At 49.7% G+C, this 26,235-nt stretch overlaps 1 protein-coding gene across 1 annotated transcript in view; it reads right to left on the bottom strand.

The window, feature by feature from the left end:
- Nucleotides 1-26,235, bottom strand: part of RGS6 (regulator of G protein signaling 6) — a 581,418-nt gene that overhangs the window by 28,723 nt on the left and 526,460 nt on the right. Inside the window, exons 15-17 of the mRNA XM_032624551.1 lie at nucleotides 19,165-19,351; nucleotides 4,569-4,658; nucleotides 790-843 (exon numbers count right to left, since the gene is read on the bottom strand). Coding sequence (XP_032480442.1) covers nucleotides 790-843; nucleotides 4,569-4,658; nucleotides 19,165-19,351 — 331 coding nt within the window. The remainder of the gene's footprint in view (nucleotides 1-789; nucleotides 844-4,568; nucleotides 4,659-19,164; nucleotides 19,352-26,235) is intronic.

The following is a 26,235-nucleotide window of genomic DNA, read 5'->3' as shown; positions in this document are numbered from 1 at the left end:
AGTGCTTCCTGTGCATCAAGCCCTATGCCCCTGCCTTACAGAGAACATCATGGAAAGGGGAGATGGGTCTGTGCTGTTCTACAGATCATAGCCCAGAATCTCCACCAGGCACCATGGGGAAGACCCTCCCACGGCCGCTCCACCCCATGGCCACTGCCCTCCTCTCCCTGTCACGCTGTGCAAAGAAGGCTGACAAGGGGCTGTCAGGGATGTGGGAACTCATGCAGAGGCCCTAACACACCACACACACGCCAGCTGTAGACCGCATCGCCACAACCCATGCAGCACGGCCGCCTTAGGCACACGCAAAAGCCGCCGACACAGCAGCAGCGGCAGCTGGCCTCTGGCACCCGCGTGGTTGTGAGTCCACAGAGGGAAATTTGGATGTTTTTTTAGATGAGCTATGGTTCTGAGCCAATTTATTTTATGGTCCGGTTGGACGGCCTTCTCCCTGGGCTGCTGCAGAGGCCAACCGAGCAGCCCCGAGGGCAGGGGGGAGCTCCTTCCTCCTCAAGGCCACAGACAGAAGATCAAATGCCAGGCCCGAGGCTGGGCGGTTGCCCCGCGCACCGTCTGCAGAGGGAGCCGCCGGGCCTTTTGCCTTTTGCAGATCCATCCCTAGGAGAGAAGCCGCCGACCCTCGACCCTTGCAAAAGAAAACGGGTGGGTGTGTTGAGGGGAAAGCACTGGGCTCCCTCCCATCCCAAAGGAAACGACAATAATCACCACCGTACACACAGAAAACAAAACAGAGAAAAACAACAACCAAAGAAAACCAGCTGAACTTACCACACTGCGAGTGAACTTTTCTAAGGAAGTTCTACGACCTTGCTCACTTTCTGGCTTTAGGGGAAAAAAAAAAAAAAAAAAAAGATAGGGAGAAAAATACAGAAAAAAAAAAAAATCTTCAGCTTACACATCGTTCCCCAAGAGCAGCAGCGGCAGCTAATGAACCAAAACAAAAGCAAGACAGGGCGGGGGGAAAAAAAAAAACGGGACAAGAGAAGCAGCCAGAGCTGTGTGCAACAGTCAGTGGGAGAGACGGAAAACAGAGCCTCCCTGGAGCTGTGAGGAGAGAGGGGTGTTTGCTTCTAGAAGAGCCATTAATCGTGCTTCGGGGCTGAAGTAGGAGCCACCGGGCTGGGAGCCGGGCTCTCGGTCTGCAGTTTGGAACTGCCTGCTCACTGCTTTTGAGTGGCCGAGCCCACGCGCGGCAGCCAACTGGGGGCCCCGACGGGGGACACAAACCAGACAAGCTTCCAGGGCCAGCGGGGCCTGTGGGGAAATCCTGCTGAGACAGCCGAAGTGGCCGTGGGCGAGGTGAAGTCATCGAGTCCTCCAGGAGTCTGGGTTAGGACTTTCTCTGAGATTTTTCTGCTCAGATGTAGCCAGGAAGTTTGTTAACTTCCTCAACATCCTCGTGGCCCCTAGTGACTCTCGTTCTGTGTCCTTAGACCAAGGAGGCTCTACCCAGGTCTTCTGCAACCACAAAGATCCTGGGTCTCAGAAGGAGCATTCTGGACAGAAAATGCTCTCTTGGTACTCGGGCAGGTGACCCCTTCCAAGGTTTACTCACGGCAGGTGACAGCAGGCTGAGGAACCTCCCAGGGACTCCGGGCTGAGGGTCTCCCCACACAGGGGGAAGAGGAGGCAAAGCCCCTGGATGCTCCCCCCAGGCCTGGCCGTTCTCCTCTAGCGGAGGAGGAGGGGGTGTGGTGTGGACCTGACCCTCTCCTCAACTTTCCTGCTTTTCCAAGGGGGGAGAATTACATCCCGAATACCTGCTAGTTTATCCCAGAGCCCAGTTCCAAGGTCCTGAATCCATGCCTGGGAAATCTGGAGAGCACACACACTCACGTGGACACACACACAGCAAATAATGGAAATTAGAGAGCTGAAGAAGCAGCCAGGTGTCTGTGGGTCTGCAGGATGTGCTGGAAGCAGAGGGGGCCAAAGGTAGCCACTGTGGGTGTGGACAAGGTCAGAGGGCTTCCTCGGCTGTCATGCCCCATCCCCTCAGCTGGCTGCCGGGAGACAGAGAGGACGCTGCAGAAGGAAGACACAGCACAAAGGACACACCGCCGCAGAGCCAGGCTGGTCTTTCTCCTTCAGGCACAGGGAACTGAAGGATCCGTGCTTGGCCTGGCACCATACTGAGTCTCCCCACTGGGGACGGCAGGACTCAGCTTCAACCCAGTGGGCAGCCCGGGGGCTGTCTGTGCAGCTCAAGTCAGCCCAGTCCTAGGCCCCGCAGCTGGCATTCTGCGCCTGGCATTCTTGTCCCTTGGCTCCTGGGCTGCTGCTCACAGAGAGTGGCCACTGGCCTGACTTATTCAGGTTCGTCTGCCTTGCACAGGGTCCTCCGAGCTGCCCCTGGAAAACTGTACTTAAGTACTGGTACTTAAGCATTCTGGAGGGGCCCCTCAAAACCCAGCGCACCTGTCCTTGAGACCTGGCTCATCAGAGCGACTAACCTGATCTCTGAAAATACTAGGATAGACGAGGAATTAGGGAGGAAGGACTGGAAGGCTATGCCTCCAGACTCCATCAGGAGCCTTCCTGAGCAGAAAAGTGAGGCCAATTGACATCCCGCCTCTTAGCTGGACCTTGTGGCTCACCTCCCTTCATGACCTGGACATGTAGATCGCATGGTAAGCCCATCCCTGACATCAGAAGACACTCTAGGCCTACCTGGAAGTGCCGAGTTACAAATCCAGTCCATGCCTGGAGACTCGGGGAGAAATGGAAGAAGAGGTAGGCTTGTCGTTGACTTTGGAAACAATTAACCCCTGGATATTGAAAGGGCTTTGGCATCTGCAAGAGCTTTCTGCCCCAAGGACACTCCTTGGTGTAGGGGCTGGAAGGATAATTCTAATGAACTTCATCTGTGACATTTTACGGGCAGGCCGTCCGTTCCTTCCTCATTCAAGTGACCTCCTCCGAGAAGCTTTCCTCGTATGGGAGGATCTGTGGAATCTCAGCCCCACTCCCTGTGCTGGGGTGTGTTTTCCCTTTGTGCTCAGACCCACAGGGAGACTGAATGGCCTCTGGCTTCTTCTGGGTGTGTGGACAGGCCCAGATGGGTCAGACTGCTAGAGGCTCACAATTTCCCCACACCGGGATCAGTTCAGGGTCTTGAGCCGCAAGAAATAAGGAACAATTACTTTGCCTTCTCCCCTGAGATCTGGGCTGGAGGCAACAAAGGTCTCCACAACTTTTCCTGAAAAACTGGGTATCAGAGCCATTACTGGTGGGGATGTCAGCCAGCTGCATCAGGGCCTCTCCACCTCCACCCTCTGGCAAGGGAGCGGGCTGGAGGTCAGGCTTCACATTTTCCATTGTAGTAGTGACACCTGATGGAAGGGATGCAGGCCAACAAGAAAGCTGGGTTCCTCACACTCTGGGAGTCCCCAAAGTCTACTTCTCTTTCTCAGGCTCTTGGGGATGTCCTCAGGGCTACCTAAGGGCAGGCAAGCAGGATATAAATGCTCTTCTAGACTCAGGAGTGCTGTGGGACCAGCCAGATATGCAGATAAGATGCTGGCACGTGAGGTCACAGTACACAGAAAGAGGGGCTGTGTGGCTGAGAGAGGAAGCCCGACAGACAGCGTGTTGCTGGACAACCACAGGCTCAGGGACTGCTGCCGGGAGGCTGAGAGGGAGAAGAAAGGGATGCGCATGGTCCTAAGCGGCACGGCACGGGAGTCCCGGGACTTGGTGCAAGGAGAGCCCCATTAACCACACGTGGGCCTCAGATGAGAACCTAGACGTGCAGAGCGTTTGCAGGCATACTGGAACCTTGAGCCGTCCCTCCTGCCTCCCCTTTTCCAGACCCCATGTCCCTCCTGGCTCTTCCTTCCCTCCTCCCATAAATCCAGCTGAGTTCATCCCTGCCTCAGTCACTCCCCACCACCCTGCATGCTGAGGGTCCCTGCACCCCCAAGTCCAGACACTGAGGGCCACAGGGAACGAGGACTTCATTCAGAGTGGAGGAGGAGGAAGGAGCTAGGATGCCGTTACTTCTTGGTTAAAAGAAAAAGCAAATGCTGTGGGGCAGGTGAGGGAGAGGGAGGGGCAACCACCCCAGGAAGGACTTCAGGTGCCAGATCGCCCCCTAGAAACCCATAAGCGTTCCTATCCAGAGTGGGGCGCCCCAATCCCTGCCTCACACTCATGTCTGAGCCGGTCGGGGACAGAAAATCTGTGGGGAGGGGGCTGGACTCTTCAGTGGTTTCCTAAGGGATTGGCTGATATCACTGCCAGCCCTGTACTCCTGGGCTGAGCCACTGCAGCCTCAGAATTTGGTCACACTCTCGGCTGTGGGCAGGACACGCAGATGGAGATGATGGGTCCAGAGAGACAGGATGCCACACCCTGGACCTTGTGGGGGGGCTGATGTGGTGACAATCCTAATTATATTCTATTGGAGTGGGACCAGGCACAGAAGGGAAAGAAGAAAAGAGAAAAGAAATAAAACCCAAGGGATGACATTCTCATTTCACACCAGCAGCAAGCAGCAGGCAAAGGTCAACAGTGCTAAGAAAGGCAAGGCTGCCCTTCGCAGATACCTTCTTCCTGGCGAGCAGCAAGTCCTGGTAAGCATTTGACCGGAGGAAGCGGGCATAGCTGTCGCTCTTCATCAGCTTGTAGATGTGCTCCTGGAAAGGCGGGAGGTGGGAAGACACAAGAAAGAACTGTCAACCAGTGCTAAAGGGAACTGCGACGCAGCTGGCCACTGTGTTAGGAAAGAAACAAACAAACCGAAATATGCTTGTCTGTACCTGGAAAAACATGTAACATGTTGGCTTTGTATCGTTTTTTTCCCACTCAGAAAACACCAACCAAAACCTATTTTCTCTCACAGAGTAAAAGATCCTTGAGGATCATGTCGCAGAGGCTATGTAATTGGGCCTTGATGCCATGTTGGGATGCAGTACTGCTTAGTGATTAAAACCACAGGCACAGCAATAAGAAGGAAGAAATTACTGATGCACCCAACCACTTGGATGAATCTCAAAGGAATTATGATGAATGAAAAAAAGCCCCAGAAGGTTACATACTGTATGATTCCACTGGTATGACATTCTTGAAATGACAAATTACAGGAACAGACAACAGATTAGTGGTTGCCAGAGGTTAGGGACAGGAGAGGGGCAGGGAGGGGAGGGAGGTGTGGTTATAAAAGACAATAGGAAGGGTTCTTGTGGGGGTGGACTAGCTCTGTATCTTGACACATCTTACACACGTGATAGAGTTGTATAGAACTAAACACATACACACACATACAAGTAAAATTGGGAAATCTGATAAACTTGGGGGATGTAGCAATGTCAACGTCATGGCCGTGATATTGTAGTATAGCTTTTGCAGATGTTACTGTTAGGAGAAACTGGGTACATGGGATGTCTCTATATTATTTCTTATAACTGCTTGTGAAGCTAAAAGTATCTCAAAATAAAAAGTTTAATTAAAAAAAAAGTCCACAGGCAACGATGCAATTTGGGTCAGTTTGTGCATGTCAGGGCCACCATCCCATCCTGGAAGGGGACCCTTAGAACCAGATCGTGGGGACATCTGGGCAAATATGCCAGGCCTGAGTATTCCATCCAGGAGGGGCAGATGCTGGGGCATAGTGCCTTCCTGGGCTCCTAGAGGCATTACATTCTGGCCATGGCAACGGATTTTGCCCTTCACTTCCTGCTAATTCCTATTGCCTTGTGATCCCTTCCTGATAGATCTGTCCTCATTAAGGGCAGGGAAAGCCTGTTTCATTAAAAGACGGAGCTTGTCCATTGAAAAAGGGTTATTTATTAGTTGAAATGGATGGTAGCTCAGCTGCATAGGAAATCCTGGCTGTCCCAAGAGAGGACCTGTTAGGAGGAGGGTGGGCTTTCCCTAGGGAGGTGCATCTTGCCTGATGTACACTCATTGTTCATCCCACGACGCTGGACAAGGGCCTCAGTGCTCAGGGGAATGGAGAGCTGGTCAGTGAAGAGAATGCTCAGCAAATAGGCTGGACTGGTCAGTAAGGACCTCTTCCTCGGGTACTCTTCCCAGGGGAGGAGGAAGGAGAGGTAGAGACTTCTCCTCAGCTGGGGGCACGTTTAAGAAGTACCTGGCCAGACTGCTGGTGCATCCCAGAGGAAGCTGGGTGATGACGATGGCTTGCCAAGACCCTCTTCCTACCCACCTCAAAAGAAAGTGAAGACAGAAAGCAAGAATCACCTTGGTGACATGTGGATCCCTCTCAGGCCATCTTCGGATGGACCATATGCAGACCTATTTGGGCACCAGCTTCATTCTTGCCCAGATGCCCCCATATTTATAAAAGCAGGTGCAGCCCTACTCGTGGGAATGGGGCCACTGAAAGGACCCCAGTGAAACGAAACACTGGCTTCAATCTGAATCTACTTTGATGATCCAGATGTGTTCTGAGTTAATAAACAGTGGGAACACATGTCGCTGAGTGTTTTTCTGCAAATTTCAGACAAAAACCCAGCCCGCTCTAGTTTAAGCTCCTTGAGGGAACAAGGTGTTTTTAATCTCTTATATGTGCATAGCGTCCAGCACAGGGTTAAATGTTAGCGGAATTTATGTTGCTTTTTGGTTCACTGAAATGCTGGTCTGAGTTTGCAAGTACTGAGCAAGTTTGCAGGCTCCATACTTGTTTTAGTTTATGATCAGATCCTGCTCTCTGTATGGAAGGAGAGTGGGGATCACACTCAACTCAAAGGAAGTCCCGATGTGGGCCTCGTGGCTCAGCCCTAATGGCCTCAGGGCCTAGACCGAGGGACATCATGGTCTTTGCATTTGCTGTCCCTTTAAAGTGATCTAACATTTACATCTTAGATACAGATGTTAACCCAGAGAGAAACTATCTCGCTGTCTCCTTCTTCTTGTCTCAGGCATGGCTTCTGTCTGGCCCACAGGGCCAGGTTGCTCCTGAGTGATCTGGAAAGGCCTGGCCCTCGGGCCTGGCCCCTCTCCAAACCCCTCTCCAAGGCAACAGGCCCATGCTTCTTGTTCTGACTTCTCAGAGGAATCTAAATCCCCAAGTATATCTCACAAAATACCCCCTGCTCTCCCAAGAAGAGGAAGGAAACCTTTCCGAGCCCAGCCCTTCTGGCCTTGGCAACAAATTTCACCCCTGATCTAGCTAATTCCTCCAGCTCATCGTGGGCAGGAAAAGCCACTGAAAGAAAGAACTTGTCAATTGAGAAAGAATATAGGATAAAGCAGATGCCTCAACATTTGATCCCCAGAATATTTGTTGAGCATCTCCTAGGTGCCAGGCACTGTGTCAGCCACTGAGATTCCAGCATCGCCAAGACAGAAGAGGTCCCCGCTGTCATAAAGCTTAGAGTTCACTGCATAAGGGCGTGCGTAACCAGCTGAGCTGAGGGATACAAGGAAGAAAAGGAGGTTCAGGGTGCTGTGAACGGGTATAACTGAGGATGACCTACCGTGTCCGAGGTGGGGAATGGCTGTCCCTCAACCAGAAAGAGCCTCATCAAGGTAGGAAGAGCTGAGTAGACAGGAATGTGTCTCCCAGTTCCTAGTCTGGTCAACCAGAGCAAGAAGGACAACCAGGGCCGAGGAGTAGCAGGCAGTGGTGGTCCCCTCTCGGGGGTGGGGGGGCCAGTTGATGTAGGTCAGTGGGGCAGTTTGGGCACTGCTCTTGTTCTCTCTATGTCATGTGCCAACTTGGCAATTTCTTGCCAAGGCCAGAGCCAAGGTGAGGACCTTGTGGGGAGAGAGTATGGCCTGTTGGATGTGGGCTGCATAAGGCAGTCTCACTCTGCCAACCTCGTTGCTAGCCCTTGGCCATCATTATGACCATCTCAGATTACTCTGTAAGGAAACAAGCACCAAAACAACACTCGCATGTGCAAGGCATGGTCTGAGCAAAACAGAATCCAAGAACCTCTGCAGATCGCTCATGTCCCCCACAGGGCCCGAGGCGTCAGGCCCCTCTGGGGCCTCCTCTCCCACAGCCTATGGATCCAGGACTCTCCTCTACCCTCCTCTCCTCCCCCAAGCAAAGAAGTGCAGCCTCTGATGTACCCAGTTATGGAACTCTGTGCCTTCTTCCTTGCCAGCTTTGTCTAAGAAACACAAAGACAGTAAACAGTGGGTGGGGGTATGGAGTGCTGAGGTTTTTCTGGGAATGAGAATTAAGATAGGACTCAGGGTCTTTGGCCAGTTCCCAAATGCAATGAGTTTATCACTGCCAGGGACAGCAAGTGTACAAAGCTCTTGGCAGTGACCCCTACTGATTTATGAGGGGTTCTGGTTTGTTTCCACTGCTTTGCAGACAATCAGTCTTAAGGAAAATGTATATCCAGAATCTGCAAGAAGCAGGAGAGCCACTGGCAAAACCAGCGAGCGCTCACTGACAGAATGAGAGAAAGGGCCAGAGAGAAATAAGTTTGCATTTCTCTTCTTTGCTTTTTCTTGTCTTTTCTTGTTTTATTTCCTTCCCTCCCTCCCTCCCTCCCTCCCTCGTTCCCTCCCTTGTTCCCTCCCTCCCTTCCTTCCTCCCTCCCTCCCTCCCTCCCTTCCTCCCTCCCTCCCTCCCTCCCTCCCTCCCTCCTTTCCTTCCTTCCTTCCTTCCTTCCTTCCTTCCTTCCTTCCTTCCCCAGACCCCTCCCTCCCCTGCTCCCTCTCTCTGTTTTTAAAAAACGGATGATTGAGTTGACCGTGAACAAGCAGAACTACCAGAGTCCACATCTGCCTTCCTGACACGTAGGGAGGCACCTGCTCCAGGGAGGGTGAGGATGGTTCTCCATAGGTAGAGAAACTGATGTCCTAAGGCCCTAAGCCATACTGGACATCTTAGCTACAATTCTCAGTGGGGGGAGGGAATCACACCCCATGGCGGTTGACAGTTACAGTACATGGATGTCACCCTGATGAGACACTCCACCCTCATCCAGGGCCAAGCCCGAGGTGGGAGCTTTGCTTACCTGGGATGCTAAGGCAGAAGCAAAACCAACTGGAACCATGGGCAAGATTTTATAATAACTTTAAATGGAATGTAATCTATAAAAATATTGAATGATATGTTGTACACCTGAAACTCATATAATATTGTAAATCAACCATACTTCAATAAAAAAGATTCAGAAAAAAAAAAAAAAAAAGCAATGGAGTGAAAGAAAAAAACCCCTAAACCCAAAATGACTGGAATCAGTGGAGTCCGAGACATGCGGGAGGAGGAGGGAGCGAGCAGTGCAAGCTGTCTCAAAACCACACCTGCTACAAATCAATGTTTTGCAGTGAGGGTCCTCATTTGGAAATCTCCTTTGTTTTTAGACAAGACACGGTGGGCCTCACAGCGCTGGGGAAGGTAATCAGACAAATGCCTGGGCCTTGGGCCCCAAGCATGCTGGAGCAGTTAGACTACTTCAGAACACCCTTACGTCCTCCTCTTTGCTGTGGGTTCCTGAAACAGCTACGATCTCATCCCCCAGCTTTAGAGCATCCTCCTGGAGTGGGAGGCCGCTCAGCTGGAGCATTGCACAGCTGCCAAGAGCTTTTCTTGGGATTTTCAAGTGTCCTGTTTTTCTTTTGCAGATGTATGTGTCTCTGTCCTCTGTCCTCTTGGGAACACCCAAGCTTCCTGGAACAACATCCAGCCTTTGGGAACTGTTGGGTTCCTTGTGGTCCCTTGAAGGAAGATGACGCTGTGGGGCAGGATGTGACATTGCCGTGTAAGACGCTGGAAGGGGGGCTGGGCTGGGGGCCAAAGGTTTGGATTCAGGTCCTGAGTCTGCCTTTTCCAGCCCCGCCGAGCACACAATTAACCGAGGAAATACAAGGGAACACATTACGAAAACTATACACATGTAAAGTAATGATGATAACTGGCCTTCATGTTGGGACTGTCCTTGCCAGGGATGACATGGGAAGGAGACCAAAGACCAGAAGGTTCCCGGGGAGGAGGAAAGGTGAGCGGAGTCCAGCTGTATTATTTCCATTGCTGTTGTTGTTTGCTCTGAATCAGTGCTTAGGTTTAAACAATCCCATTTTACAGATGAGGACACTAAAGCTCTACAAAGTTGAGTGACTTGCCCAAGCACAGAGCAAGGATTTGAGCCCAGTGTTCTGTGACCCCAAAGCTCACACTCTTCCCTTGGTACACGGTGCTGTTCATGGTCCTTGAGTTGGGCTTTTGAGAGAGTCAGGTTCTGTGGCCGAGACAAGGTCCTCAGCGTGTGGTTAGCAGAAGCGTCAGGGGCCTCCTTTCAATCTTTAATCTGAGTCATCCCAGGGGTAGATGCAACTGCCATTCACCATTCCGTTTCAGGAACTGTTCACCACCACATTGTCAGTGACAGCAACGGCCAAGTCTCCCAGGGTGACACAGGCTCTCACCTCACAGGTCATGTACCACTTGCCTTCTGCACCAGAAGGAAGGGCCGAACTGGCAAAGCTCTGAGGGCTGACCAGGCCCCTGGGAAGTCACAGGCAGCAAGTCTGTGTCACAGAAGGTCACCCAGAAGATGTATCAGTCTCACCTTTCAAGAGACTCTTGAATATCTTAAACCAAAGGTCTTCAGACCTTAGACACGGTAAGCTGAAGCCTAAAGAAAATGAACACTTTTCTCATCATGGGTCCTTCAGGAGGACAGAGGGTGGGACTGCCCAGTGGTAGGGAATTGATGGGGATCCTAAGTCAGTATCTGCTTAATAAACATAGAAAAGACTCACTTGAGTGAGTACAGACGCTCACTTGAATGAAAGACAGTAGCTTGTCCTCATGGATGCGGCTTTGGATGACCATTCTAGGATCCTGTGGATCTTTTTTTCCAGGTTTTTTCCTTCTTTTTTAAAATTGAAATATAGTTGATTTACAATGTTGTGTTAATTTATGCTGTATAGAAAAGTAATTTAGTTTATATATATATACATTTAAAAAAATATTCTAGGATCCTGTGGATCTTAAATGAGAAGCCCCCATCTGGATTTCTTTGTCTTTCTAAGTGGGGCGTGGCAGACACTGTTTCCATGGAATGCAACATTCAAGTCATAAGAGAGTGTAAGAGTGAATTATCTTTTGCCTTTACATCGCAAAGCATCTGTATAAACATGTTCAATTTAACTGGCCAAAGGGCACAGTATTTTGATGCTGTTCAATCCCTATTCTTAGATAAGAGTAGCTTCAAAGACAGCTTTGCATATTTCCTTTCACCTACCCAAATACCATGGGTATTAACTTAGACAAATGTTTCCTTCTCCTCTTCAAGGTCATGGGGCTTGGTGCAAGAAATCTCTGCTCTGAAGCATCCACAGAGAAATTTTGGAATTTAGTTCTCTGACGCCTTCTCTTCAAGAACTACTCGTCTCTGTGGTAATAAACAGAAACCGCTCACAAACAACTGATTTGTTCTTTTCAAAATGCATCCCTCCCTCTGCTGTTCATTTCCCTAAAATAAAACCACCCACAGGATAAAATGAGTAATTCCTGGAGTAAGCAGTGCCATAGCATTTTTTATTAAAGTATGTCTGGCATGGGAAGTCTACTAGGAAATGCCCTCCAAATGAGGATTAATATCAGGAAACTTGGTGTAGTCTTGTGATACTGGCACACGACGCCACCACCTCCACCACTGGGGCAAAGATTAACAGCCTTCACCAAGCTAGGAAGACATCTGCTTCTGAGTAATCTGGGGCAAATGTAAACGTGGGCTCCACTGGACTCTGGCTTTTGAACAAAGCAAATGTTAGAGGCCTTGCATTCCTTAATCAAGTTGCTTTTAAACATCAAAGTTTAGGTAAGAATAGAGACTTTTGACTAGAGGCTTCTTGTCTGCTCACTGTGGGTGTAACTCGATGGTGTATTTCTCAGCTCTTGTATCACCCTGACCTCATTTTGACCTCGAGGTTGCTCTTTGATCACTCCATGCATAGATGATGGCCAAGCGGAGGTTTGGTAACTTAGATTGGGGTCTGCTTAAGAGGAGAGCTTATGTATCTGTATATTCCCAGAGCCTAGAACATCTGGCCCTTAGTGGATATTCCAAGTTTTGCTGAATTGGCATGTTATAGAAATTGGATTTAACCAGTATTTATTGAGCACCTACTATATGTGCTCCTCAAGGTTGTGTGGCAAGATTTTTCAAAGTGGAAAACCAAGGGACAAATGGCCTTTTATTTATTTATTTTAAATGATAGGTACAGCTGAGAGTATTATCATTCTGGACTGAGTTGTCAAGGACATTTTTTTATTTAAAACAAAACTGTGTGCAGAGCATTATTTTAATGTTGTAGGGATTTACAGAAGGTAAGGAAGGCCAGATGTCTGCTCCCAGCAAAGAACTTAAAATCCAGAGGCACTGGAGGCCAGACACTGCAGGTACAGGTCTGGATGGGGCATCTCAGCAGCTACTGCAGGTCAGGAAAGCAGGGTGGCTTGGACATGTAGGAAACCTACGTGGGAACCTGCAGGGACCAAAGTCAACAGGCTGGATTGGTCCATCAGATTCAACTGTCAATCCCTTTGATGGACAGGTTTCCAATCCAATCCAATCTCAGTGAAGTGGTTTCCTAGGCCTGTTTTGTTTTATTTGTAAAGAATGATGTGCTTGGGCTTCCCTGGTGGTGCAGTGGTTGAGAGTCCGCCTGCCGATGCAGGGGACACGGGTTCATGCCCCGGTCCGGGAAGATCCCACATGCCGTGGAGCGGCTGGGCCCGTGAGCCATGGCCGCTGAGCCTGCGTGTCCAGAGTCTGCTCCGCAACGGGAGAGGCCTGTGTACCGCAAAAAAAAAAAAAAAAAAAAAAAGAATGATGTGCTCTTGGATAAGCTGTGCCCAATGGCAAAAAGCCATCTGGGTCCCTAATATCCTTTGCAATTTCCCTCAGTGTAGAACTTCACAGCCCACAGGTCAAGGTCTCCCAACTCGAACGGGAGAATGAATGTTCATGAAACGGATGGATGGGGAGATGGACGAATGACTGAATGGATCCAGTGACACAGTCCTCGGAACATCCTAGGATACTCTGAGACTTTTAAAATTGAAGCCAGGCAGCCACTGCACCAGCCTGCTGACTCCGGTCTCCCTCCTGCAGCCTGTGGACGCTCTGGAAAGAGATGAATGCCCTGAGAGGAGGTCTCAGGCTCGCGATACTTCCTGTGGTTTCATTCTCTCCTCCAAAAACCACCAGCAGAGCTTGGACTCCATGCCCCGAGGTTCAGATCTCTCTCAGCTTCCGCTTGCTCTGCTCATCACCATTTCATTCCTCCTCTTTCAGCTCTAAGCCTTCAATGTTTTCCTACTGTCTTCAGACTGAGAAAGTTCAAATTCCTTAGGAAAACACTCAAGGCCCCCCAGATTTGGCTCCTACATACTTTTTATTTTTGAATTTCCCCCCCACTAAGAACCCCTTCTAAGAGCAGACCCTTCTTGGGAGAACTCATTTTAGATCTAGCTTGGAATTTTGAGATCTCAGGGAATACTAAAGCCATTAATTTTTGTGAGTTCACACATATAAGTATATAGCACTTTACTTATTCAAAGAATTTTCAGTAATATTAGCTCATCTGATTTCTAAAAAACCTTTAGACGGCTGTAGAGAAGACATCATCCCCATTTTACAGAGGAGAAAACTAGGGCACAAAAGGTCAAGATCCTTGCCTGAGACCACATAGCAAGTAGGTGGCAATGCAGCTCCTGCGGATGCCCCAAGATTGAGAACAGAGAATTCAATCCCTAGCATAAAGAACTGAGTCCTTAAAAAAAAAAAAAAAATCATGGCTCATTTTTCTTTTTTTTCTCCCCTCACGAGGCTAAATCTGTGAAACTGGAACAACACAGCAAACAGCTGAGGGCTATGGTCACAGCCCACAGATCTTTATGGAAGATTTGGTCTTGGCCCAGATTTTTAAAAAAGCCAAATGGATCGGCAAAACACAAGTGCAAATGCTGGGCCCATGCTCACGGGGCATCTTGTGAGATATTTCCACAGGAAGCAAACGCAGGCAATTAACTTTGCTGTAACAATGCATGTGGTCAGATAAAAGACAAAACCGTCAGAGGGAGCCTGCACCCCACCCCCAGTCCCCATTTCAAATGAATGCATAAAGCTGGCTGAGTCTTCACTTTGGCTACTGATCCCTAGTAGCAGGACATATACTCAACATGTCTATTGGCATTTTGACCACTGTTGGTTGGCTTCTGAGAACCATGTGACCGGCTGAGGAAGCCACCCCAGAGCTCCTGGTCCCAGTAGGGTGATGGAGGGGGGCATTCCAAAGGGCTTGGGTGTTACCATTCCCACTTCTCAGACGGGCAGACTGAGGAGAGCAAGCTTAAAGGACTTACAGTCTTACAATCCTAGACAAAGCATATGGCTGAAACAGGATCAGAGCCTGCTCCCCAGCTTAGGGACCTTCTCTAGGGACCTGGAGTTTCTCTAGGTCTCTGCATGACAACCAAGCCCTCAGTTCTAATAACCCAGGGGCAGTGTGATCTGAGCTGCAGACTTGACCAGCAAGTTGGGAGATCGGAGAGCAAGTCCTGGCTGGGTCTTAGCCTCCTCTCCTTACCTGGAAACTTCTAAGTCATACCCGTGCAGCGGGTGCAGGCAGCAGTGCTGGCCAGGAAGGGTAAGGCAGTGTGAAGATCATGGTACTGGCTGACTTCCCCTTGGTCGGTTGGCTCCGTAACACTCAACCTTGATGCAGAAACATTCGCGGAGATTGGTGGGCTGCTGTTACTGCACCAAGATGGTCTACTCTAACCTACTCTCCCATATAAATGAAAGATTAACCACTCCCAAGTCTCTCTATCTTCTATCTTTCTGATCTGTTGAAGTTTCAATGATTTTCATGGCATAATGTTCAGCACAGTGGTCTCAAACTCTATTTCTTTATGTTATGTGAACTAAGAATGGTTTTTCTATTTTTAAGTGGCTGAAAAAAAATCAAAAGAAGAATAATATTTCATGAACAATGATAAGAAATTGAGCTTTCAGGGTCCATAAATAAAGTTTTTCAACACAACCAGGCCCACTTATTTATGTATTTTACACTGTTGCGGTGTAGCTGTTTTTATATGGCAGAATTGAGTAGTAGTGATGTAGATCATATGACCCACAAACCTCAAAATTTAAACTATCTGGCCCTTTACAGAAGAAATGTAGCCTTTTAAATTAACTCTTAGTTTAGTGTAAAAGGCAGGCTACAGAGTCACCCTATTTGCATAAACACTCTTTACACATAAGTTGAGAGAAACAAAACACTAGAATAGGAGTTATCTCTGGGTACTAAGGTTATATGCAATTATTTGAATTCTTTCACCAAACTTCCTAAACATAAAAGTATAAGAAAAGAGTATTGATGACATTAAGGAAATAATATCATAAATATCTTATCTTACTGTGAGCCAGACACGGTTAGTTGTTGACATGCTTCATTTCACTTAATTCCCTTTCCACAGTATAGGTACCATTGTATCTGTGTTCAACAGATGAGGAAAAGAAGACTCAGGGAGTTTAAGTAACTTGCCCAAGGTCAGAGGGCTAGTGAGAAGCACTCTGTATACTTATGATGAAAACACACTTAAGAAACAAAAGGGGACAAGCTGAAAAGAAACTGGTTTAGGAAGAGTACTTTATTAGAATTCAGAGAATCCCAGTCCTAACAGACACTGAGGAGGTTAGAGATGCTTTGGGTATCCTCAGTAAGCTGATACAATATATTTGGAAGTATGTACCTGAAAAATGGCAGAGAGCTGTGCTAATGAAGGCTGTGTATCCAGAAACATGTCACAGTGCAATGTGCTGACTTCCCAAGTTTTCAATCAAATATTTCTTGACTTAGTAATAACATAAATGTCGGGAAGAGAGGACTGGTTGACTAAACCATGGTACTTCCACACAATGGGATACTATGCAGCTATTAAAGAACCAGGCAATAACCACGTCGCTGCCGTTAGGTGGCACTGCGATTTTGAGACTGCTCTGTGGTGATGCAGGATAAAGCGAATAACGTGAAGTACTAATGCTATCATCTACGGCGTCCTTGAGAACCAGGATTCTCAGCATAGAGAAGGGTGACACAGACATAAGAAAGAAGTTAAACAGAATCCCCTGTAGTTTTGAGTCTGAATGGAAAGTATCAGTATGTACTCGTGATGTATTTTTATCAGAAATAACAACTACCTATTTCCTAGCTCTGGCCACTGGAAAGGCCTAAAAATGATGACCAACCCAGGAATGATGAGTGCCTCTAAGTGCCCAAATTATGGTCTCTAAAAACCATTTCCCCCTAAGAGGAACCAGCGATTCTTAGAGAACTAGCTGATTCCAGGTCTGGGGACTGGCCTGGATCATCTTAGTTTCCTTGGTGTTTGAATGACATAAAAGACTAGTAGGGTCATGTCAGAAGGAGCCAACAGGGCAGAGATGGCACAATCCAAGCATTGATAAAAATAACAAACAAAATGGATAAAACACGTCAAATATGTTTAAAACCACAGGTTTACAAGGACACTAAAAGACAGACACACGAAAAAGCCCTCATTGGTCACCACTGGATGACGACAGTAAACCATTCATTATTTTTTAAATTGGCAAATAAAGGGAATGCATCCAACACATATTCCATCTTTCCTATGTGAACTGTATTACTAGATAATCAAATGGTAGGTGCATTTGATAATTTGTATTTCAGTTAATAAATGAAGAAAGAATGATAGAATTAGAACAGCATTTTGTAACCCCAAATTAACTAACGGATTTAAGCAATAAGCATCAATAGCTGCTAAAACCACAAAGAGAGACAACTAGACATCACGTGCCTTCTGACAAGACAGCACAGCACAGTCCAGGAAGTCATTTTGCCCGCAAAAATCAAACTTAAATCTGATTAAACACCTAAGTCAAATTACCAGTTTATAGGAAATGCAGATGGTAGAAGGACACGTTAAATAGTACCACAGCGTTGCAGTCAGAAAAATCCAGACAATGGAATCTCTCCAGCACAAAGGATCCAATTTCTTCATTAAGTAGATGGCAAGGGGTTGGGGGGGTGGGTGGGGAGGACGTAAAAGGAACCCGTAGATTACGAGGCGCTTAAAAGACAAGGTGATCTACTGCGATGTGTGGGCCTTGTTTGGATTCTGATTTTCAATAACGATTTTAAAAAGGCATTTATGGAACTACCATAAATTTGAACACTTGCATGACATTTGATGATATTAAGAGATAACTGCTAATTTGTTAAGGCATTGTGGTAATGTTAAGACCAAAGGGTCAGTTTCTCTTAGAGAGATACACACCTAACTATTTACAGTGAAATGATACAGTCTTGGATTTGCTTTAAAACAAACGGTGAAAAAATAGGTGGGGACACAGATAAAAATGAGATCAGTCTTGTATAGATGATTGCTGAGTCTGGATGAGGGTCCACAAAGGTTTGTTTCTCCATTCCTTCTACTTTTCCACATGTTTACAAGTTTCCATAATAAAACATGAAAATAAATCCTTCCTGATATCATGATCAGAGCAATAATACTGGGTGGGGAGCATCGTGGTTCTGACCAGTCTCCCTTTTCTCATGTTTCATGAATAATGGAGAGTTGAGCTTTGTGCTTCAGATTGTTCATCTGGGGAGATTCTCCATCACCCATGGGGGTTCTCCATCACCCATGGAGCTTCTCTGTCACCCATGGAGCTTCTCCATCATCCATGGAGCTTCTCTATCACCCATGGAGATTACCTACTACCCATGGAGCTTCTCCATCACCCATGGAGCTTCTCCACTACCCATGGAGCTTCTCTACACCCATGGGGATTCTCCATCACCCATGGAGCTTCTCTATCACCCATGGAGATCTCTCCACCACCCACTGAGATTCTCTATCACCTGTGGAGATTCTCTACTACCCATGGAGACTCTCCATTACCCACGGAGTTTCGCCATCACTCTCCTCACCACGATATGTCGCTATGTGCTTGGGACACATACACACACGTACAAAAATCTATTGGAAAAGAAAAAAAGATTTCTCATGACTTAAATATTTTGCTTTGAAGGTGCAAAGGGTGCGAGGGACTTCATAAAGCAAAGTCACTGAACTCTACAGAACCAAATCTACCTGGCACAGGTGTCCAGTGGAGCTCACGACCAGGGGGAGAGAAATGATAGTCGTGGTGTTGAGGTTGGTAGGTATTTCCATTCTGAAGTTCTGAGCAAATCTGGATGATGAGACACTGGCTGTGTTCTCATGCCATTACCTGCATCGGTGACTGTTTCCTAAATTAGGTAATGTCTGTGGGAGGGCTAAATTCTCACCTGGGGACCTTACAAGTGAGAGAAATGAAGAGGGTCGAGGGGACCAGAGCAAAACCTTAAGCCCTGTCATGGAGTGTAGGATGGCGGAAGGAAATAAACGTTAGGACCCAGGAAGTGAGAAATGGGTCTGATGCTCATCTCTAGAAATGGCCCCTCCCAGCCCTCAAGTTAAGCTTGCTGCTTAGGAGGCTTCTGTTTCTTTCGTCAGCCTCGCCAGCAGCTGTGTGGGTAACGGTGCTTAGCAGGGGTGTAAGTTTCCCTCTCCCAACCACCAACCATGGGTCCCTTAAACCCTAGAGCTCACCCTGTTGAGGCACTTCATTTACTGGTGACACTGCCCGTTTCCTTGTCTGTCTCTCCCACTAGGCTTTAACTCCCTCGAGGGCAGGGGCTTTGGCCTGTTCCTCGTGGTATCTCATCACATGGCACAAAGCGCCCCAGTCACCACAGGGTTGGGAGTCACTGTGGAAGCAGCGCAGGGTGGTAGTTATGAGAGTGGGCTTGACCCCCGGCCCTGCCAGCTACTGTTCCCAGTTTGCCAATGTTGTGCTATGGTGTCCAGATTCTACTACGACTTATTACAGGACTTCAGGTTTTGTAAAACACTCTGAGGTTTTCCTGGAAAAGATACCACGTATAATGGTAAATTCCTATTTCTATTGAACAACGTAACTCATCTAGGAAAACAATCCTCCTGGAATTGTTTTGTGCACCTACCTGGAATGGTCTCCACTGATGGCCTTATAAATAACAAAACCTGAAATTGTAACTACATACAACGCCTTGGATGTGTGTTAAAGGGTGGGGTGGTGGAGTGGAAAAGTGAACATCTTGGGACAGAACTATTCGACTAGATAAGCAAACCTGGGCATCTTCGAATGTGTATCTCCCTCCATCTTTGACGTTTTGACTGGTTATCTCGTAGCTGTGAGAATCCAGATTGATTGCACTTGGGGCTCCGGGGGCCAGAAACTCTTGCCAGATTTCTTCCACCCTCTTGGCCACATCTTGTAGGGGTTGTTTCTTGAGATCTTGGACAGCCAACCAGAACCTGAAATGGAAGCACAAAGACAGTCTGTTCCATGGGCTTAGTCAATAGCTGCTCTGCTGGACATGGTCCCAGAACTGACCTCCCGTGGCATTCATTCTGCTGCATCCCCAAGCCTTCCCAGTGGCCACTTCACACATCACGAAGGCCGCAGGGCCTGCTGAGAATACAAAGGCGTTCCATTATTGCACTAAATGCATGTTAGAAGACCACTGCGCCCCTGATTACCAAAAAGAGATTTCTCTCCCTCTACATCAAGGTTTCTCAGCCTCGGCACTATTGCCATTTCGGGCTGGATAATTCTTTGTTGTGAGCACTGCCTCGTTCATTGAAAGAGATTTAGCAGCAATCTTGGCTTCGACCCATAAGATGCCAGTGGCATCTCCTCCCCAGTTGTGACAACCAGAAAATTTCTGGACATTACCAAATGTCTTCTGGGAGATAAAGTCACCCCTGGCTGAGAACTGCCACTTGACATAGATGCCATGCCACAGACAATGTGAGTCCCTTTGCCATATCTGGTTGGGATGTGGCGGCATCCAAATGAAGGAGAGATCAAAGAAGCAGAGAGAATCTGGGCGTCATTAAGAATATTCGAGCTGGAAGGACCCAGTCATTCATATTATAGATGGAGAAACCAAGCCTGTTTGCAACATCAGTATCAGGCATGGTGCTTGGCATATAGTAGGTGCTCAATAAATGTCTGTTGGAATGCAGATGGGCTCATCTGGAACAAAGCTGAAGGGACATACGTGGGGAACCTCTCTACTGAAAGATTCTCCAGGGATCACTGGAGAGAAAAACCTCGTGCTCACATCCATATTTGCCTCTCACAAATCCCTCAGCAGCAGCATGGTGTTAGAGAGGTGGGCGCGAGCTGTGAGCTCTTTTCTGCTGAGAGCAACAGTAGCCAGGGCCAAAGCTTGGACAACAGCTCCCTAGGTCATGAGGATGGTTCCCAACGCATCCCTGGAGAGGGCTTTCAGCAGGACTCAGGTCTGGGTGGCACATTTCATGCCCTGTGAACAACAGAGTCCAGTTTCCCCATCAACGAGCCGTGAGGACAGGCTCCTGGCTATGTGGTTCCCACAGCCACGGGTATCACACCTACTCAAGCCAACAAAAGGGCAGGGACAAGAGAAGCTGAACCACGACATGGAATCTGTCATCGAATTTCACCCACAGTAAGATGTACTTTTTTTTTTTAAAGGGTAAGCATATTTTTCTGTTGCTCTTCAGAGAAATGTCTGTGTAGTCAAGTGCATGGCCTAGAGGTGCCACCCAGTGGCCAACTCAGGTAATGCAGCTCCATTTACACAAGGACAGAAGACTGGAGAGAGTGTGTGTGTATCCGTGTGTGACACAAGCTCTGTGAGCGCCAACTCTCCCCCTGATTTGCCATTAGTGATTCTAACGATCTCCCTGAAGAAAACCCTCATGGTTCCCTCGCTGGTCCTGAAGAGCGAGAGGCGGGGAAGGACACAATCACTTCACTCAACCAGAAGATAAGGAAGTTCTCATCCCCGCTGTGCTGCTGTCTTGGAACTGCTGTATCTTTCTGGGCATGTCTCTCCTCATGGCACAGTGGGTACAAAGCAGGTGGAGGGGTACGTGAGACAGGTCTGGTCTGAGCACTTCCTATCTGGTGTAACTCTGAAATGCTTTCAGGCCCTGTGGGTGGGAGCCGTGGAGGGAGCCGCAGGGTGGCCACAGGTTCAATCCTGGGCCACTCTGATCCCTCAGAGCTCACCTCTTCCTCGGGTGGCCTGGGTGGAAGGTGCCTGGGGTTCCTGCCACTGCCATCTGTCATCACCTGCCCTTCAACACCAGCCCTCTGTCTTTCTGCCTCAGGTCTTTGGTGCTCACGTCCTCTGGCTATGCAGGGAGAGGGAAACTAGTGGCTCTTTAACCGGAGTCTGGTGGGCAGGGGGTAGAGTTTGAAGAGGGCTGTTAACTGTCCAATTGTTCAGATGGGTCTTTGAAACTCAGCTGGGAGTGGGTCTCCTCCATCCCCCTGGACGTTCCCTAGGTTCCTCGGGTCTCTCTGTCCCCCCACTAGGTCTGCCATGACATGAAGGAGGTGGCCAAGTATTTAAAGGTGAAAATGGTCATCTGGCGATGACAGTACCTGTAAGGTTTTCTTCTCCTGATGGGCAGGTAAAATTTAGGAAACCAGTCCTAAACAAAGGAACTGGTGTTGGTTTTTCAGAGGACTGGAAGGAGGGCTAACGGGCAGCTCGGTGAGTCCTCTGCAGCCGCAGGGAGCCACCTTGGGCTGAGGTCCGGGCTGGGAGCAACTTCTCCGGGCCAGTGTCCTTCCCAAGACCACCAGACCTGGCAATTTCTCACACAAATGATGACACCTGGGCGATTTCCTGCCCCCCTCAGTCACTGTCATGTGGGTGTCCCCTTCTGTCCCTTGTTCCAGTCTGCTCTGAGGAGCAGCTCTGGGGAGGCCCTGAGGCGCCGGCAGCTTCTGAGCGCTGCAGGCTCCCCGTGGCCCCTGAGGCCTCAGCGTCCCTTTGGCAGAACGAGTTGGGAGCCACATTAATGCACATCACTCAGCTGGGTATACAGAAGGTCTGGGGCGGATGGAAATGGAAATTTCGGAATCAAATTTAATAAACTTTTACATAAAAAATTAAAAGGTTCCCTTTACCAGATAAAACCAAGAATAAAAAAAGCATAAAAAGAAACAACAGGCATGCTGGAGGACAGGAAAGAACAGGAAGGGGAGGGGCGGGGATGACATTCCCCAGATAGCAGCTTCCTCTCCCTGCGCGCACGGGGACCCGCTTAGCCCTCTGTCTGCCTTGGAGATGACCTGTCTCATCCCTCTCGGGTGACAGCAAAAATGCTATCACAGGGGCTTGCCTGGTGGCGCAGTGGTTGGGAGTCCGCCTGCCGATGCAGGGGACACAGGTTCGTGCCCCGGTCCGGGAGGATCCCACGTGCTGTGGAGGGGCTGGGCCCGTGAGCCATGGCTGCTGAGCCTGCGCGTCCGGAGCCTGTGCTCCGCAACGGGAGAGGCCACAACAGTGAGAGGCCCGCGTACCGCAAAAAAAAAAAAAAAAAAATGGTATCACAACAGCATCCTGACATCCCATATGTGTTTACCATCACTGGCTTCGAGGAACCTTTGTGTCAATTAGAAATTCACAACAGGCTTGGTTCGTATTTGTCATCTCTGAGCCCACGGGCCTGAGCTGGGGGCTCTGATCCCCGGATGCCCGGTCCCCCACCCCTTGAAAGAGGCCCTGAAGCTCCCCTCCCCCATCTACTGAGGATGGGAGGCCCACTGAGGCCTGCGCGGCTTCTACTCTTATCAAAAGCCTGCAGGTACCGCTGCTCCTCCAGGACAGCAGCAGGGAGGAGGGTGCCAGTGGCGGCGGATTAGTGGCCACCCTGCACTAAGCCTCCGTGGCTTCTTGCGGCAGAAGGGCTGTCATGACTGGTAGGCCACGAGGACACGTGGGTATCAGGGAGACCACCTGTCCTGCTTTGCGGGAGTCGGCAAGGTGGGGAAGCCAGCCCTATGCCAGCATGTGATCCGTGCCATTGGCTTAGGAATGCAGGTGGCAACTGGCCTTCGCGGGGAGGCAGCCTGGGCTCAGACACCCCCGGCGCCAAGCAGCAGGGGATGGGACTTGAGGGCGGTCAGGGGCTGCCTCAGGGGGCCTCCTATCTCCTGCAGGGCTGGGGTGCTGACAGGGAATGGGGTTTCCTCGCCAAGGCTGGCTGCAACAAGGGGAACCACGCAGCAGCTGGACACTCTCCATCCTATCAGGAGGTCTGGGCAGCCCTTAGTTCCTCGTTTAGCTATCTTCTCATCAACTAAGATTTTCATGGATTAGAAAAATTCAGCTTTTAGTTCGTTCCCAGGGAAAAGCCAACTCCATGCAGAAGGAAGGGTTTCTGTGCCCTCTGCTGGTCAACAGAGACTCGGGCACAACGGACGCCACTTGACTTAGTCTCTGGTTGGGCTGGAACCCCACCACCAGCAGCACCATGGAAGCCGAGTGATATTCGCCAGGCAGTGGCTGAAATGCCACAGATCGTCCCAGTGTTGTGTGAGCACCTCTGTTCCCATTAACCACGTGTTTGCTTCGTGGGGAACACTGCCAGGCCTGGCCAACCTTCCGAGGTCTTCCTATGACTCGGGGCAACTGTGGGAGATGGCAGCGCTCCAGGCCAACCTGGCGATTCTCCTGCGCTCTCTTTAATTGCTTCTCCCTTCAGCTGACACTGTGTGGAACAGGGATAATCAATCTGCAGGTTCGAAGAACAACCACATTCTCAGGAGAGTACAGCTCGTAAAAAATGTACGGGGGATGGATGCTCTTTGCTGCAGGTTTTGATTTTTAACTCGTGCCCCGCTGAGCGGCCGTGGGTGTCAAGCCAGGTAGGACAGAGATTTGTGCAGGGGAGATGGAGGGGGGCAAAGGTGGCAAGGGGCTCCTGTCACCATTCTAGGAAAACACACAGAGAAAAGAGAGGGACCGGGTCACTCTCTGGGACTCCCTGCTTCAGCACTGGGAGGCCCCACCTCGGAGGCATTCTAGAGGCCCTGAGCAAACAGCTGTCTCCAGGGGGGCCCACCGAACGGAGCCCCCGGCTCGGCCCAGGGTGCTGCAGAGAGCATACAATCACATGCTGTCTGCAGCAAAACGCGCTGGTCGTGCCCCCTCAAGTGCCTGGAGATGCCGCCCCGCCCTCATCTCACAGGCTCACCCCAAAGAAAGATGATGAAGAGGGACGTCAACTTACACTGTATGATCACATATGTAAGGCATCTTTCCTTAAAGGATCCAGGGTGACCTTTCACTGTGGTGAGAGCAATACCTATGTCTCTCCGGAGCTCCTCTGCTCTGTATTCTGAAGCTCTGGTATAGTTTGAACCACTTGGTTACTTAACTGACAAAATTTTTCTAGGTGTCCTGCAGAAATGTCTTGCTCTAAATACCCCTTTCACTGGAGAGATGCGAGGGAGTGTGGGAGGACAGATGTGGAGAGGCCTTTGCAGCGTATCCAGTTGAGTTCTGGTCAGTCTCTCTCTTTTCCTCCCCTGCTCCAGTGCCAGATGCCCGGGCTTGGCCAGTCCTGGGGAGAAAGGACAACCCCGGGGTGGCCAACACCACAGATGAGCAGGGTCCTCATGTTGTGCCGCATGGCACGGCTCTAGGGACCGCCCTTCACAGGGACCAACAGCAGAGATGCACCTGCAGGGCTGCTCGTGGCCACCCTGGACAAGGGGTGAAACGCATTCAGCCCTGTGCCCTCAGGACCTGAGTCACGGTGGGCGCCAGGCCAATATCTGTGGCCACAGGAACGACTGCAAAGGGAAGGGAGGGAGGTCCTGGTTCTGATGACTGAAGAGTCCTAACGTTGTGTGATTTCAAACCAAGCTTCCCCCCATATATCCAATTACTCTGAATATCATAAAAGTAGAGTCTGGGCTTGCAGAGAGGATTTTAGAAGCTCTTGGGCTATACTTTTTATCTCCAGCTGTTCTATTTCCTTTATCCGCTCTCCTGTCACGGATCAGAGGGGACCCTCTTTAAGTCTGGATTTATGCCTCCACGCTGGGGGTGGAGATTAGTCCCTGGCACGCTCACGTGCGCTCACACGCATTCTCTCAGCCAGGACTGAACGGAGCCCTCCTGGCGCAGGAGCAAAAGGCGCTGGTGCCGGAGGTAAAGCAGGATGAGGTGCTGCACACCTGCCAGGGACACACTCCTCCGTGCACTCCCGGCCCGAAATGCACAGCGGATTTCGTGGCCCTGGATATGCTCAGACTGGGCAAGGCAGTGCTGAGTCAGCAGGTGCTCCCACCCTGGGGCCCCTCACGAGGACCAGCACCCTGTGGCCATCCCTCAAAGTCTCTGCAGTGGTGCAGGTGGCTGAGAAATAGTCAGGTAAAGGGGACCTCTATACCGCTCCATCTTGGGGACCTGCGGGACAGGGATGAGAAGGGGACGTGGAAAGGGCTCCCAGGGGTTGCTCACGGGGACCAAGCTGGGGGTAGGACCTGGGGCTGAACTGGCCGCACAGAGTCTGCCTGGGTGCATGATGGTGGCCACAGGGGGCGTGGCTTCCCACGCAGGACCCACCTGCAGGCACAGCCTGGGAGGCTGGTCTGAGCACCGCCCCGGTAAAGAGTTTTAGAGTCAAGTCTACTGTCATGAATGCTCAATAAGGAACTGAAGCGCAACTCTGAGGTGTGTTCAGTACAATGCCTCAGCACAAGGAGAGAACTCTTTTGTGTCATAACCTGAAATCAGATATTCAACCTCATCTGGTTACAGCAGGCACACGGCTGCCTGGAAAGTCATCGCTATTACAGTTAATCGGTATCTGCGCGTCCTCCCAGGACTTCGTGGTGTGGGAGGGTCCCCCTGCCTCATCTTTGGTCTCAGGGTCTTCCAGCGTAGAACACGTCCCCTCCCTCTTTCTTGTCTATGTCAATATCTTGTACACTCTTCAAAGTCCAGCTTACGATTTGCCGACTCTGGTTTACACTCATCTGTCCCTTTTTAAAACACTTCCAGAATGGCTCTTAGAGGGCTTCCCTGGTGGCGCAGTGGTTGAGAATCTGCCTGCCAATGCAGGGGACACGGGTTCGAGCCCTGGTCTGGGAAGATCCCACATGCCGCGGAGCAACTAGGCCCGTGTGCCACAACTACTGAGCCTGCGCGTCTGGAGCCTGTGCTCTGCAACGAGAGGCGGCGACAGTGAGAGGCCCGCGCACCGCGATGAAGAGTGGCCCCCGCTTGCCTCAACTAGAGAAAACCCTCGCACAGAAACGAAGACCCAACACAGCCAAAAATAAAAAAAATGAATACATTAAAAGAAGGCTCAACATTTAAAAAAAAAAAAGGTTCTTAGAG

The sequence above is a fragment of the Phocoena sinus genome, chromosome 2, assembly GCF_008692025.1.
Source record: "Phocoena sinus isolate mPhoSin1 chromosome 2, mPhoSin1.pri, whole genome shotgun sequence".
Lineage (NCBI taxonomy): Eukaryota > Metazoa > Chordata > Mammalia > Artiodactyla > Phocoenidae > Phocoena > Phocoena sinus.
This window is presented reverse-complemented; position numbering and strand designations above follow the sequence as displayed.